General features: G+C 50.4%; 1 protein-coding gene and 1 pseudogene across 3 annotated transcripts in view; both read left to right on the top strand.

The window, feature by feature from the left end:
• The window catches only part of NKAIN1 (sodium/potassium transporting ATPase interacting 1), a 58380-nt gene extending 49579 nt beyond the window's left edge, over positions 1-8801 (top strand). The window contains exons 2-7 of one of the 2 annotated variants that reach the window (XM_030941595.1): positions 203-340; positions 3036-3116; positions 4355-4552; positions 5963-6023; positions 6606-6687; positions 6835-8801. In XM_030941595.1, coding sequence (XP_030797455.1) covers positions 203-340; positions 3036-3116; positions 4355-4552; positions 5963-6023; positions 6606-6687; positions 6835-6844 — 570 coding nt within the window. In that variant the 3' untranslated portion in view covers positions 6845-8801. The remainder of the gene's footprint in view (positions 1-202; positions 341-3035; positions 3117-4354; positions 4553-5962; positions 6024-6605; positions 6688-6834) is intronic. The other variant, XM_030941596.1, reaches the window with a different exon arrangement.
• Positions 8802-13992: 5191 nt separating this feature from the next.
• Positions 13993-15213, top strand: LOC104654429 (annotated as a pseudogene). Its single transcript, XR_004052179.1, has one exon. The product of XR_004052179.1 is annotated as a DNA/RNA-binding protein KIN17 pseudogene (transcript).
• Positions 15214-15790: the final 577 nt, after the last annotated feature.

The raw sequence follows: 15790 nt of genomic DNA, 5'->3' as shown, positions 1-15790 counted from the left end.
CCTATCACCTTTCAGCCCACCCCAAAGTAATGACCAGGCTTAAGGACCCCCAGCATCCCTTTGGTAGTGAAGGACTGGATGGTTCTGAGACTTACACCTCATCACCATGGTAACTGGTGCCACCTGCTCCCCAAGGTCAAGCAGAAATCCCTGTCCTTCCCTTTCAGAGGATGACAGTGGCCTCAGCCTGTCTCTTCCACAGGTGGCTGCGCTGGAGCGGCAGATCTTTGACTTCCTGGGCTACCAGTGGGCTCCCATCCTAGCCAACTTCCTGCACATCATGGCAGTCATCCTGGGCATCTTTGGCACCGTGCAGTACCGTTCCCGGTACCTCATCCTGGTACGGCTCACCTAGCCCTTTCCCAAGCCAACTCCTCTCCTCACCCCTGCCCACTCCACCCCTCCCTGCTCCTCAAAACCAGAACTGCTCCCCAACACTGGGGCACTGGTCTTGGCTCCACCCAGAGCAAGATGGGGTGAATGTGCACAGCCCAGTGCTGCTTTGCTCAGAGGAGACAGGGTTTTTTTTTTTCCTGAAGAATTTTTTAGGGAAATAATCCAAATATAAACAAAATGGATCATGTAGTGAGTGCCCGGCACATGCCAGGCACACTGCTAAATTTCACGTGCTTCATCTCATGTCTGCAGTAGCCCTATGAGGCAGACCTTACCAGCTCCGTTTTCCGGATGAGGAAACTGAAGCTCAGAAAGGCTGCGAGTCTTCCTAAGGTCACACAGCTAATGAAAGCAAGGCAGGATTAGAACATCAGATCTAGAGTGAGGGCTCCTGCCACGGCACCACACGCCCTCAGCAAGCCGAGGGACGGGCGCAGGGACACAGGAGGGGTGGGCTTCATCTTACTTAGTTTCTCAAGAAGTTTCAGGAAGGCTTGGCATTTGTCTCTCCTGCCCGATGTACATCAAGGATGTGGTCTGGAGCAGCTAGTGTGGCTTTGAGGTCCGTGCCTCCCTGCGCTTCAGTCCCAGGAGTCTGGGTCTCTCTCCTCCTCCCTGACAGCCTCTTCCCAAGTCCTGGTCCCTAATGGTCTCTGTCAAACTCCTGCTTTCAGCTAGATTCACCCATATCGCCTGCGGTTCCTCAGTGACCTCTTCACATGGCTCTCTTGAGGGAAAAGGCTTTTCACTAGATTTACTACATACATGCTTGACACCTACAATCACAATGACATGCAATGTCATGCTGCCTCCAGAGCCCACGCGCACTCATTCTAGGACTTCTTTCCCCACCTCCACAGGCTCAGCTCCCAGAAGCCAGGTGAACAGGACCCTAACAAGGCTCTCTCTCATCTGACATAAGAGAACGCTTCTCTCCAGTTCTCAGGGAAGCCCCAGGCACCGCTGTCAACAACACTGTCTGCCAGCTGACAGCCACTAGAATTGCAGGCACAGGACTTGGGTAGCAGCAGCCAGCTCTCAAATCGACCCTAACCTCCTTTCCAGCTCACTGCCGTGGGTGGAATGCTGTTCTCCCCAGAGGTGGCCACATTCGGGGTGTGGGAGAACTGAGGGGCCCAGGGGTCTCAGTGTTGCCCTAGCAATGCTGCTCCCAGTCCCTCCCATCCCAGCCCTCTCCCTCCAGACAGATGGAAAGATTGCTGGAGTGGGGCAGATTGACCTGTCATTCAGGTACAATTTACAGAGCAAGGAGGGGAGGGAGGAAAGTGACAGAGTGAGGGCATCCAGGGCCCAGGCTGGACTCCCTTTCTATGCTTGGGGCCTCAGTGTGGTCTGCTCACCCCAGCCTTTCTCCAGGCCCCATCCATGATCCTGCCTCCACCTCCCCCGGTTCCCTTATATCCAGACTCCAGCCACAGCCATGTGAGAAGATGTCACACTCATACTTGGGAAAAAGGCTGCAGGATAACCTCCTGTTTCTTTTGGTCTGAAGTTCCCAGCATCCACTGCCCTCCAGCCTGGGTGACAGACTGAGATTTTGTCTAAAAAAAATAATAATAATAATTAAGACTTTTTTTTTTTGAGACGGAGTTTCACTCTTGTTGCCCAGGCTGGAGTCCAGTGGTGTGATCTCGGCTCACCACAACCTCCACCTCCCGGTTTCAAGCGATTCTCCTGCCTCAGCCTCCTGAGTAGCTGGGACTACAGGCATGCGCCACCACGCCTGGCTAATTTTGTATTTTTAGTAGAGACAGGGTTTCTCCATGTTGGTCAGGCTGGTCTCAGACTCCCGAACTCAGATGATCTGCCCACCTCGGCCTTCCAAAGTGCTGGCATTACAAGCGTGAGCCACTGTGCCTGGCCTCTTTTTTTTTTTTTTTAAGAGATGGGTTTTCTCCATGTTGCCCAGGCTGGTCTTGAACTCCTGGGCTCAAGTGATCTGCCCACCTCAGCCTCCCAAAGTGCTGGGATTACAGGTATGAGCCACTGCACCTGGCCCATTTCCTATAGTCTTAACGGGTTCATCCAGCTATTCTGTGCTAGGCATTGGCATTGCAGTGGTGAGCCAGGCAGGCAAAGTCCTAGCCCTCTAGTGGCTTACCACCTGGAACATGTTCCTGACAGTGTCATCCGAGTTACAATCCCCTAGGGATTGCTTAAACAGCTTTTAAACAGCATCCCTAGAAATTCGGAATCAGTAGGTCTAGAGGTAGGACCCCAGAATCTGCATTTTTGACAAACATCCTTGAATGATTCCAGTATTCTAGAGACAGCTGGTCTAGAGGATGTTGTTAGCAGAGTGGATGGGATTAGCTAGCAGAGAACTTGGATTTGAGTGGCAGCCCTACCTCCTCCTAGCTGTGTGATCTTGGAAAGCTTAAACTTCCTTTCAGCTTTAAATTAGTTTTCTCTAAAGAGAGGGCAGTGCTAACCTTGCAGGGCTGTTGTAAGGCCTGATGGGTGTGTAAATGATTTATAGGCTACACTGTGCTCTCTGAGTGAGGTATTCTCATCATTTCCCCTGCCCAGATCTCCTCGTCCCTGAGCTCTGTCTCCATTGACACTCCCCATCCCCCACTCTCCAGGCCCCACCCTTATCCCACCTCTGCTTTCCCCAGTATGCAGCCTGGCTGGTGCTCTGGGTTGGCTGGAATGCGTTTATCATCTGCTTCTACTTGGAGGTTGGACAGCTGTCCCAGGTAAGCCTCAGGCCTGGCAGTGCCGTAGGGCAGAACCTGACCATTCCCATCCCCTGCCCCAATGGTATTGTGTTATAGGACCAGAGCATCATGTCTTGAAGAAGCCTCCCTCTCCTTACACGCCCAAATAATCTGTGTGCCCCATTTTCCACCTACACAATCCATTTCTGGCCACCTCAAACACAATGATGGAGCAGATAAGCCCATGTGAAGATGAGCCAGGGGTCCCAGTTGATCACAAGCTCAGTAAAAACCAACAGTATGTGGTAGCCCAGAAAGCTACTCTTAGGCCCCACTAATAGAGGTAGAGTATTCAGAGCAAGGGAGGTGAAAATGCCATGTGCTTTGTACTGCTTAGACCACAAAGATTTGGCTCTAATTCTGATCAATATTTTTCAGAAGGGAAAGAGACTAGAGTTTGTTCGGGGAAGATTGAGCAGACCATGTCACACGAAGAACTGCTGAAGAAAGTAGGACTGTTTCGCTTGAATAAGAGCAAGTCCAGAGAGACGCGACTTCTATTTTTAGATATAAAGGAGACAAAATATGTGAATTTAAGAGCATTGGCTTTGTAGTTTGACCCTGCTAGGTTCAAATCCCAGCTCTGAAAGCTTCTAGCTGTATTACCCTGGGCAAGGGGCCGATCCTGTCTGAGCCCCAGTTTCCTCATCTAGTAAGTGGACATAAAGCAACGGCAACTTCGTGTGGTTGCTGAGGGGATAAAATAAGATCACACATCTGAGTGCTGGGCCCCTGGTTGGCAGGCAGTGAGTATTTACCTGCTGAATGAGCGACTGCATGGATGGGCACCTGGGTTCACACCCTGGGTGAGAACTTCCGACCTAGGCCAGCCCTTCTCCATGTAACAAATGCGGAGACCCAGGCCCCAAAGGAGAGGTTCGCCCAGGGTCGCACACAGCGGGAGCAGTGGAGAGACTGAATGGGCTGTGAAGGGACCTGTACTGAGGATTTCACCTGTGGCTGGGAAATTGTTAATGTTCCTTCCAGCTCTGAAAATTCTGAGGCCCCTGTGAGTCCACACAAACCCCTTCCCATCTCAATGAGAAAGGAGTGAGGCCTGTGTGGTCATTAAGTGCCACCTGTTGGCCAAATATGGACTTGCAGGTGCAGACTCCCTGAATCCCTTCACCGATCAATATAAAGTCTCCCTGGGCTGGGGGAGTAGCTCCCCCCTCCCTCTCCCTCACACTCAGTATCCCAGGCCCCTTTGCCCCCAGGACCGGGACTTCATCATGACCTTCAACACATCCCTGCACCGCTCCTGGTGGATGGAGAATGGACCAGGCTGCCTGGTGACACCTGTTCTGAACTCCCGCCTGGCTCTGGAGGACCACCATGTCATCTCTGTCACTGGCTGCCTGCTTGACTATCCCTACATTGAAGCCCTCAGCAGTGCCCTGCAGATCTTCCTGGCAGTGAGTCCTTCTGTCCTCCACCCTACACACACTTCTCGATCCCTTTCTTTAGCTCTAGTTAAGAGGGGATGATGGGTCGGGCGCGGGGTGACTCACACCTGCAATCCCAGCACTTTGGGAGGCCGAGGCGGGTGGATCACCTAAGGTCAGGAGTTCGAGACGAGCCTGACCAACATGGAGAAACCCCATCTTTACTAAAAATACAAAATTAGCCAGGTGTGGTGGCACATGCCTGTAATCCCACTTACTCGGGAGGCTAAGGCAGGAGAATCGCTTGAACTCAGGAGGTGGAGGTTGCGGTGAGCCAAGATTGCACCATTGCACTCCAGCCTGGGCAACAAGAGCGAAACTCCTTAAAAAAAAAAAAGAGGGGATAAACCTAGGTCTTCCACCTGTCTGTCCTTTTGTCTGGATCTGTTTCCATATCCTGTACCACCTTCCCTCACCCCTGCCCCAGCCCCTATGCAGGGAGTGAACAGGTTTAGTGAATAGTATGAGGCATCAGACTGTGAATCAATCCTGGGTTTAAATGCTCAATACACCCACTGCGTGACTTTGGACAAGTCACCTGCCTTCTCGGAGCTTGTTTCCTTCTTCACAAAAAGGAATGACAATATCAGCCTCAGAGTTGTGAGAATAAAAAAGTGACCCCCAGTGGGCGTGGTGCCTCATGCCTGCGAAGCCGGCTACTTGAGAGGCTGAGGCAGGAGGATCGCTTGAGCCCAGGAGGTTGAAACTGAAGTTAGCCATGACTGCACCACTGCACTCCAATCTGGCTGATAGAGTGAGACCCTGTCTGAAAGAAAGAAGGAAAGGAAAGAAGGAAGGAAGGAAGGAAGGAAGGAAGGAAGGAAGGAAGGAAGGAAGGAAGGAAGGAAGGAAGGAAGGAAGGAAGGAAGAGGGAAGGGAAGGGAAGGAGGGAGGGAGGGAGGGAAAGAAGGAAGACAGAGAAGAAAAAGAAAGAAAGAAAGAAAGAAAGAAAGAAAGAAAGAAAGAAAGAAAGAAAGAAAGAAAGAAAGAAAGAAAGAAAAGAAAAGAGAAAGAAAAACTCCAAGATAGGAGTAGTTCCTGTTTCTAGAAGTGCCAGCCCTGTCCTAGGCACTTTGTACCCACAAAGTCACATAATCCTCTTTCTTCTTAACACACCATAAGGTATTGCCCAAGTCCAACTGGGAAAACTGAGGCTCAAAGAGGTAAAATGATTATTTGCCTCAAGTCACACTTTCAGAAGAGTTAAACCATGTATGTTTGACTTTAAGGTGAAAACAATTAACTGGAAGTTGTTACGGGTTTGCCTTCATCCTGGCATGCCTCCTCCCTTGCCAGTCAGGGCGTACAGGGCCCTGCAGGTGGTGGAGGAAGAGGTTCCCACTCCTCCTTCCCTCCCTGACGTGTCACCTTCACTCCCAGCTGTTCGGCTTCGTGTTCGCCTGCTACGTGAGCAAAGTGTTCCTGGAGGAGGAGGACAGCTGTGAGTAAGGCACCCCTACGGAAGCGGGGAACCTTGCCCAGCACCTTCAGCACCCTGGACAGAGGCCTGTGACGGGCCGTGGCGGGAGGGAGCCCAAGTCACTGGCCCCTTTCGAGGGGAAGAGGCGGCTGGTGTGGAAGGTTCTGAATACCAGCCCGTTCCGGGCTGGGGTCCAGACGTCCAGGTGCCCAGTCTCTGGCCCCAGCACCGCCTTTCCCCAATCTCGCTCCACCCCCGTCAGAGGTCTTGTCCCCTTTAGAGGCTCGAGCCCCGCCCCCAAGAGCCTTCTCTCCCATAGGACCGCCCAGCCTCCCAGGCCCAAGCCTTAAGGATTGGGGCCTGACCCTCCGCTGGCCCGGCCCCGCCGCCTCCAGACCCTCAGAGGCCCATCCCTCAGGGTCCAGCCGAAGCCCCGCCCCAGGCCCCGCACGCGGTCTGACCCTCGCTCCTCCCCTCCTCATGGCTTCTCTGGCTCCGCTTCCTCGGGTGGGGGTCCTGCCCGCAGGTTCCTCCCCTTCAGGACCCAGTCTCCCTCTCCTCACCCCGCCGCTGAACTCTGACACGCGCCGCCCCCTTCCGCAGTTGACTTCATCGGCGGCTTTGACTCCTACGGATACCAGGCGCCCCAGAAGACGTCGCATTTACAGCTGCAGCCTCTGTACACGTGGGTCACGGCGCCCTGCTGACTTGGGGAGGCCAGGGCGTCGGGGTTGCGAAAAGGAGGGGAGGGAGGAGTGGGCAGGGCAACCGGGTCTCTCCGACCCCATACTTTTAAGGTCCACTGTCCCTAACCTGCCTTTGTTTCCCGCAGGTCGGGGTAGCCTCTGCCCCGCGCCCACCTCGGCGCCTCGCCTTGGGTCGCTGGACTGACCGCAGCTGCCTTGAGCTCAGGCCAAGGCGCAGGCGCGCCCCCTGGTGGCCCGCGCGCTCACTGCAGCCTGAGCCCGCCCCCGGGTCTGCAGCCGGAGACGCGGATTTGGACTTGGACTTGGACTTGGACTTGGCTCTTCGCAGCCCGGACTTCGGAGGAGTGGGGCGGGGCGGGGGAGGGGCACCGCGGGTTTTTTGTTTTTTGTTTGTTTGTTTGTTTGTTTTTAATCTCAGCCTTGGCGTGAGCTGGGGCCTTCCTCTCTTCTCCAGCCTCTCTTTCACCCTTCACCCAGCATCCTGCCCCCCTGTCCAAAAACAGCAGGACATCACACCCATCCCATCCCACCACACTCACTCACCAGCTCTGGGGAAAGCTACTGTGACCTAGGAGCAGGAGTCCTGCGTTCTAATCGCAGGTCCAACACTGACTGTGACATCTGGCTAAGCCCTTGCCCTCTCAGGGCCTCGGTTTCCCCTCCTCAAGTAATTAATCCCTTAGCAAATGGACTCTTTTAGACTTCTCATTTAACTCAATTCCATGAGCTAGACTGGGATTAAAATTCCCATTTTGCAGTACATTAAAACTGAGGCCCAGAGATGCAATTTGCTTGAGGCCACACAGCTAGATTTTTGGTGGAAGTGGGCCTTGAACACAGTGTACTTTCTGCAGTTTCTGACTGTAAAACCCATGTCTGCTCTCTTGAGTTCTGTTTCCAAGCCCCCCTCCAGCTTGGACCCATGTGGGCTCCACCATATTCACACACCACCGCCACCACTTGCCAATGCCTCTCTTAAAGCAATATACCCATTCGTTCTCTTATTGGGAACCGGATGGACAGAGCCCTAAATTCAGCCCCACCCACAGAGAAGCCTTCCTGCGCTCAGCCTCTGTCCACCCTTGGCAAATCTTTCAAGCTCTCTCCTCCAGGAAAGTGGGGCCCCAACTCAGTCACCCCACCCCCTTCCAGGTCCCTGAGGCTGGTTCTACTGTATCCCCATCCCCTCCACAACTCCACTCACCCCTGATGGCTCCATCCACCTCACCAGTTGGAAGGCTTGTGGTTCCAGAGGGGATCAATGCTGGTCAGCGCTGCCCAGACTCCAGTGTTTACAGATCACCAGCGTTTACAACCAATTCAATGGCCAGAAGCCTCCTCTAACAAGCCCACAAGGAGTTCTGAAGGGGCAGGTGGGGGTGTGAGTAGTGGAGGAGTCAGGATTGCCAGCACCCTCACCCTTCCTTGGGGGCAAGTAGAGGCGAGAACACTTTCCCCACCTCCCTCCACAGACACTCCTGAGGACCCTGCATCCCACACACTGCCTGGTGTGTCCATAGATGAGAGGATCAGGCCTCAGCATTTCATCTGTGAAAGAGGTGTGGCCCTGGGTTAGAAAGGAGGGCAGGAGGTATGGAGGAACTGGGGGGACACCCAGATGGTGTGTGTGGTTTGCACACCTGAGCCTGTCTGGTGACCACTTCGCTCCTCGCCCACTACCCTCCAATCTATCATTCCCTACTCTCTATGGCCAAAATATCCTGAGCAAGGCTGACAACCCCACCCCACCATCCCAACTGCAAGCAGCCAGCCCCAGGAGTTCCTCTGGCCCCCACAGGCATGGAGCTCCTAGCTGCTGGGTTTAGCTCAAGAGGGGGGCAGCTCCCTCAGGCTAAGCTGCTGCCGTTCACTGGGCCAGCCCGGCCTCCAGCCCCCAATTCTCTCAACCCCACTCTCCCAGGCCCCTTTCTACTCAACAGGTGCAGCCACTGGTGCTTTGAAGCCTTTTGTTTTTATAAGATGGTTTTTGTAAGGGGACCAGGTTCTCTTTTCACTGGGACCTTGTAAGGAGGGGAGTGCTCTCCTGGTTTCTGTGCAGGTGGGTTGATTAAAGACGGTGTTTTCTTCTCTATCTTCCTGTCCTGCCCGTTGGGTCTGTAGAACTTTCTAAGTGAGAAGTCCCTGCACGAGGGCAGGCAGGGATGATTTGATGTTGATGCTATCAAATATTCCTGGGGTGGCCAGGCACGGTGGCTCATGCCTGTAATCCCAACACTTTTGAAGGCTGAGGTGGGCAGATCACAGAAGGTCAGGAGTTTGAGACCAGCCTGGCCAACATGATGAAACCCTGTCTCTACTAAAAATACAAAAATTAGGCAGGGGTGGTAGCGGGCGCTTGTAATCCCAGCTACCCAGGAGGCTGAGGAACAAGAATCACTTGAACTCGCGAAGCAGAGATGCGGAGAGCTCAGATGGAGCCACTCTACCCCAACCTGGGTGATAGAGCGAGACTCCGTCTCAAAAAAAGAAAGAAGAAAGAAAGAAATCCTGGGGCACTGGCCTGTGACTCTGAGTGGGTGTGTGGGTATGCAGCTTTAGGCAACTCACTCCCTCTCTATCCTCATCCGGAAGAAAAAAAAAAAAAAAAAAAAGCAGAGGTCAAACAAAATCAGTGGGTTCCCAAATGTGGCTTCATAATCCCTTAGAGATCTTCATACTTATTTTCCTGATAAAATGCATTTAAAGTGTATGCTTCCAAATATCCTTTGCATCTTGGCTCTTCCTGAGAATTCAGTTCCGGGTGTGGAATGAACTGACACTCCGTGCTTTAGACACAGATTCCTGCATCCAACCTTTGATATCCTGGATACTTTTCTGGGGATACAACCCAAGAATCAGTATTTAGAATGTTTTAATTTGTGTGTCGGGGGGTATGTGGGTGAACAGGTAATATGTATATAAGGTCCAGAAGTCAGAAGGTCCCAGTGGGATTATATACTCATACCTTTTTTTCATATCTTTCCAAGGATAGGCCTTTTTTAAATTATACAATTTTTGGTCAGGCATAATGACTCATGCTTGTAATCCCAGCACTTTCGGAGGCAGAAGCAGGAGGACTGCTTGAGCCCAGGAGTTCCAGACTCACCTTGGGCAACATAGGGAGACTTCATTTCTTTAAAAAAAAAAAAAAAAAAAAAGTAAAAATTAGCCGAGCATGGAGTGGCACATGCCTTTAGTCCCAGTTGCTCAGGAGGCTGAGGCAGGAGGATCGCTTGAGCCCAAGAAGTTGAGGTTGCAGTGAGAGCTGAGATTGTGCCGCTGCGCTACAGCCTGGGCAACAGAGTAAGACTGTCTCAAAAACAAACAAAATTGCATATTTTTTTCTTTTTCACACAAATGGCAACGTATTCTACTTACTCTTTGACCCCCTGCTCCTTTTTTTTCCCCCCCTTGAGATAAAGTCTCACTCTGTCGCCCAGGCTGGAGTGCAGTGGTGCAATCTCAACTCACTACAACCTCCACCTCCCAGGTTCAAGCAATTCTCCTGCCTCAGCCTAATGAGTAGCTGGGATTACAGGTGCCTGCCATCACCCCTGGCTAATGTTTGTATTTTTATTTTATTTATTTCTTTATTTATTTTTAAGATGGTGTCTCGCTCTGTTGCCCAGGCTGGAGTGCTGTATTTATAGTGGAGATGGGGTTTCGCCATGTTGGCCAGGCTAGTCTCGAACTCCTGACTTCAAGTGATCTACCTGCCTTGGCCTCCTAAAATGCTGGGATTACAGGAGTAAGCCACCACACCTGGCCTCTTTCCCTTAATCTTGGAACTCTTCCCCCAATAATTTCTGTGGAGCTTCCTCTTTTTCTTCCATGGTGACAGGTCTTGATGCAGCTGGCAGGTAAGAATCAGAAGTCCTTACGTAACAACGCCCCAGGTCAGTTATGCAAACACCTGTGGACCACTCCTGACCATGGGGTCCAGAGGAAAATAAGTCACAGACACAGAACCTCCAAGGAGCTTCTGATCTTCTGCTGATAGTCAATGCTGAGAGCACAGAGTAGAGTGAAAGGCAATCGTTAACAGGAGCTCAGGAGAGAGATCTGAGTGCCCCAGCAGAGGCAACAGCATGAACAAAAGGGTGGAAGTAGGAAAATACATAGTGGCCAGGGTAAGAATAGTTGGAGATGAATTGGTTGGAGAAGGCTTCAGTGGATAACATATTCGTTTTCTATTTCTGTTTTTCTTTCTTTTTTTTTTTTTTTTTTTTTGAGATGAGAGACAGGGTCTTGCTCTATCACCCAGGCTGGAGTGCAGTAGCATAATTATGGCTCACTGCAGCCTTGCCTTTCTAGGCTCAAGTGATCTTCCCTCTTCAGCCTCCTGAGTAGCTGGGACCACGGGTGTGTGCTCAGGAGGATAGCTTGAGCTCATGAGTTTAAGGCTGCAGTGAGCTCTTATACCACTGCACTCCAGCCTGGGTGACAGAGCAAGACCCCAACTCTCCCATCTTTTTTTTTTTTTTTTTTTTTTTTGAGACAGTCTCACTCTGTCACCCCAGGCTGGAGCGCAGTAGCTCGATCTTGGCTCACTGCAACCTCTGCCTCCCGGATTCAAATAATTCTCATGCCTCAGCCTCCCCAGTAGCTGGGACTACTGGCACATGCCACCACACCCAGCTAATTTTTGTATTTTTAGTAGAGATGGAGTTTCACCATGTTGGCCCAGGCTGGTTTTGAACTCCTGGCCTCAAGTGATCTGCCCACTTCAGCCTCCCAATGTGCTGAGATTACAGGCATGAGCCACTGCACTTGGTAGAGACTCAATCTCAAAAAAAGGGGAGTTGTATCTGGGTTACCACAGTCCTGAATGTTGAATCAATGCATCAGCCTGACGTGTTAGCAATGGGGAACTATTGAAGGATTTCCATCACAAGTTAATCAGTTAGAGCCATACTTTAGAGAGGGTGGGCAGGGCTGGAAGGTTAGGCTAGAGGAGGAAAGCAGGAAGCAATGTTCTGCCTGCAAGAGACCTAGCGTGTCTCACTTCTGCATGTAGGCATGTGTCTCAGGGTTATGTGTGTGATGATGAGCACTCTGTGTATTAACTTGGGAGAGCTATTACGGCAATGATCAGCATGAACTGCAGGAGTCAGGCAGACCTGGATCCAAATTTTAAATTCCCCACTCTGGAACCAGTCTAACTGGTCTTTCCAGGCAGTCCAGTGGAGTTCCCCCAGCTCCTGCCATCCTGAGGCCATCTTCCAATAACCTCTGCATATTAAAATAATCCAGGTAGGGCTGACCATCTTCCAATAACTGCTGAGTCATAAAGGTGCCCATGGCATTCTTTGAAGCAATGAAATGTGAATTGACCCACAGTGCATTTGACAAGCACAACAGTCTACTGGGACTTAGGGGCATAATCATGTTTTCTTCAGTGCATTGGAATGTGGGTCTTGCAACTTCTAAACAGATTAGGGATGAAGTAGGTCCTGACACCAAGGCCTCATTCCTTTCTGAGAAGGTTCATTCCAAAGGGCCCAGGCAGTGGTTATCAATCTTGCAGAATTTTTTTTCTTTTTTGGAGATGGAGTCTCACTCTGTCACCCAGGCTGGAGTACAACGGCGTGATCTGAGCTCACTACAATCTCCACCTCCTGGGTTCAAGTGATTTTCTGGCTTCAGCCTCCCAAGTAGCTGGGATTATTGGCATGTGCCACCACGCCTGGCTAATTTTTGTAATTTTAGTAGAGGTGAGTGATTTGTTTTTCTAAGACCACCAGACCGAGCACAAAAGAACCAGCGAGTAGGCAAGGCTAAAAGCAAAACTGCAAATTTATTCTTTGGTCATCTAGCTTCAGGGAAGAAGGTGTGTGGGTGAAATCTGTCGGCCTCCGGCAAAGGAGACCAAGAAAGTCGCCCGGCAGGGGTCTCGGGCGGAGTTCCTGATACAGTCCCGACAAAAATAGGGACTGAGGAAGCCCGCCCCAGCGCGCCCACTGAGAGCGGCTTTTCTAGGAGTGGAAGGGCAATAGGCAGGGCACGGGCGTGTCCGGGAGGGGAGGGGCTCCGCAGGTGCGACCAGGTAAATCTTGGTCTCTTCGGATTGACATCACCTGGCGCATGCCTGATTACTCTAGACCTTCCCGGGCGCCAGCTGCATTTTCGCGCACACAGGAAAAGTTGGTGATGAAGAACTCGGAAATGCGCCATCTTGCCTCCGTTCGTCCAAACAGTCCAACCTTTTATTGGTAATAGTGATAAAGGGGCTCCGTGATCTGTCTGGCTACTTCCTGCTGTTAAGGGGCGTCGTTCAGGTCGGGGCCTATGGTTGGTATTTGGACACACGGAAGAAGAAACATTTGGTTGAAGGTGACGCGAGTGATTTCTTGAATCTTGACACAGAGAAACTTGATCAAAATGGGGGCAAAACATAAAATAAGGCACAGTATTAGTATAGGAATGAGGAATGGAAGCATTCGTTGGAACATGGACAAAACCCAGAAGGATAGTAAGGATAGTCCTGGCAAGGCTGGGGAGTATGAAATAATTAAGAAAATTTAGTAAGTTTGAGGCGAGTGGGGGAAAGTTGAACTGATTTCCACTGATTGCTTTCGGTGGGGGCCCTTTCTAGCTGGGAATGAGGAACAAGTGCGCAAAGTAGTTGTTGACCAGGCAGCAATTAAGGAGTGGATTGGATGGAAGGCTAGGTCCAGAGAAGGACGGCAAAAAAGAATAGGTAGCCCCGCTGTCGATTAAAAAATTAATTGTCTTACCCGCTACCAGGAGAGTTACCCACGGCTTCGGCAAGGGTGATGGGGGTCCCCGAGTCTCGGCACCCTCAGCCGTCATCGTCCAAATGTAGGAGCTGGAAGGAGCTCCCAGGATCCTGGGAAAGGGGGTCACGTTGGGACGTGGCACCCGTTCCCAGGGTGGGGCACTCCTGTGCCAGCCAAGGAGGAGCCTGAAGAACTTCCTGCAGCCCCAGGGCCTCTCCCGCCACCCCAGTTGGTCCCTGAAGGGACTCCTGGTGGAGGAGGACCCCCAGCCCTGGAAGAGGATTTGACGGTTATTAATATCAACAGCAATGATGAAGAGGAGGAGGAAGAGGAAGAAGAGGACGAAGAGGAAGAGGATGAAGAGGAATATTTTGAAGAGGAAGAAGAGGAGGGGAGTGTCGCCAGCGTTGCAACCCAGTCTTCCCAGGCCCCACCTCTTTTCACCTCTCAGCTGGGATTTGTCCCGCCCACCGCCGCCAGCCAAGTTCCGTTTCCGGCTTGCTGGGCACTAGAGTCCAGAAAGTGACCACTGCCGTGGTCGCCATGGGGAAGTCGGATTTTCTTACTTCCAAGGCTATCGTCAACAGGATCAAGTCCAAGGGCCTGCAGAAACTACGCTGGTATTGCCAGATGTGCCAGAAGCAGTGCCGGGACGAGAATGGCTTTAAGTGTCATTGTATGTCCGAATCTCATCAGAGACAACTATTGCTGGCTTCAGAAAATCCTCAGCAGTTTATGGATTATTTTTCAGAGGAATTCCGAAATGACTTCTTAGAACTTCTCAGGAGACGCTTTGGTACTAAAAGGGTCCACAACAACATTGTCTACAATGAATACATCAGCCACCGAGAGCACATCCATATGAATGCAACTCAGTGGGAAACTCTCACCGATTTTACTAAGTGGCTGGGCAGAGAAGCCTTGTGCAAAGTGGATGAGACACCAAAAGGCTGGTATATTCAGTACATAGACAGGGACCCAGAAACCATTCGCCTGCAACTGGAGAAAAAGAAAAAGCAGGACCTTGATGATGAAGAAAAAACTGCCAAATTTATTGAAGAACAAGTAAGAAGAGGCCTGGAAGGGAAGGAGCAGCAGGCCCCTACTTTTACGGAATTAAGCAGAGAAAATGATGAAGAGAAAGTCACGTTTAATTTGAGTAAAGGAGCATGCAGTTTATCCGGAGCAACGTCTTCCAAGTCAAGTACTCTGGGACCGAGTGCACTGAAGACAGTAGGAAGTTCAGCATCAGTGAAACGAAAAGAATCTGCCCAGAGCTCAGCTCAGTCCAAAGAAAAGAAGAAAAAGAAATCTGCACTGGATGAAATCATGGAGATTGAAGAGGAAAAGAAAAGAACTACCCGAACAGACTACTGGCTACAGCCTGAAATTATTGTGAAAATTATAACCAAAAAACTGGGAGAGAAATATCATAAGAAAAAGGGTATCATTAAGGAAGTAATTGACAAATACACAGCTGTTTTGAAGATGATTGATTCTGGAGGCAAGCTGAAACTTGACCAGACTCATTTAGAGACAGTTATTCCAGCACTGGGAAAAAGAATTCTAGTTTTAAATGGAGGCTACAGAGGAAATGAAGGTACCCTTGAATCCATCAATGAGAAGACTTTTTCAGCTACTATCGTCATTGAAACTGGCCCTTTAAAAGGACGCAGAGTGGAAGGAATTCAATATGAAGACTTTTCTAAACTCGCCTGAGTTTGAAAATGTGTTAACAATACATTAAAATCTTAAAGCATCAAATTGGTGTTCACCAGGGCATTATGAGACTCTACTGTGTTAGGGTATTCTTTTGTATTAAAAAAAACAGGGTTTTGAAAATATTACTGTATAGTTGTTCAGCTAAACTTTGAGAACAATTTAATTATGTCTCATGAAGTATCAACACTATGTGATTTTTTCCTTTTGTTTCCTTTGTATTTTACTTGAAGAATTTATATCTTCATTAAAGAATATTATAAAGAGTTTTATATATTACAATTTAGAATCATGTAATTGGAGGAAATCTTCATACACTCTAACTTCATATTTTCAGTAGTAGAGTAGGAAAGTTGAACTGATTGAAAACTGAAGGAGGAGTGTAGGGCGGGGGTGAGGGTACGGAGACAGAAGGAAACCCTCGGTTCCTTTCCGGCTAAACACAAAGGAATAAAGACTCCTCTTTTTCGGGTTCCTGTGATTCGGCGTCCTTGGCCAGTATAACCTAAACCAAAGAACACCGGCTACACAAGTCGGGACGAGAGCGTAAGGCCCAAAAGCCTTGTATGTAATTAATTTCGGACCACTTGCCTAGCCGCTGGCAGAAATTGCTGAGGTCAAT

Source organism: Rhinopithecus roxellana, chromosome 12 (genome assembly GCF_007565055.1).
Source record: "Rhinopithecus roxellana isolate Shanxi Qingling chromosome 12, ASM756505v1, whole genome shotgun sequence".
Taxonomy (NCBI): Eukaryota; Metazoa; Chordata; class Mammalia; order Primates; family Cercopithecidae; genus Rhinopithecus; species Rhinopithecus roxellana.
Note: the sequence above shows the minus strand (reverse complement) of the source record. Positions and strands in the feature narration are given on the sequence as shown.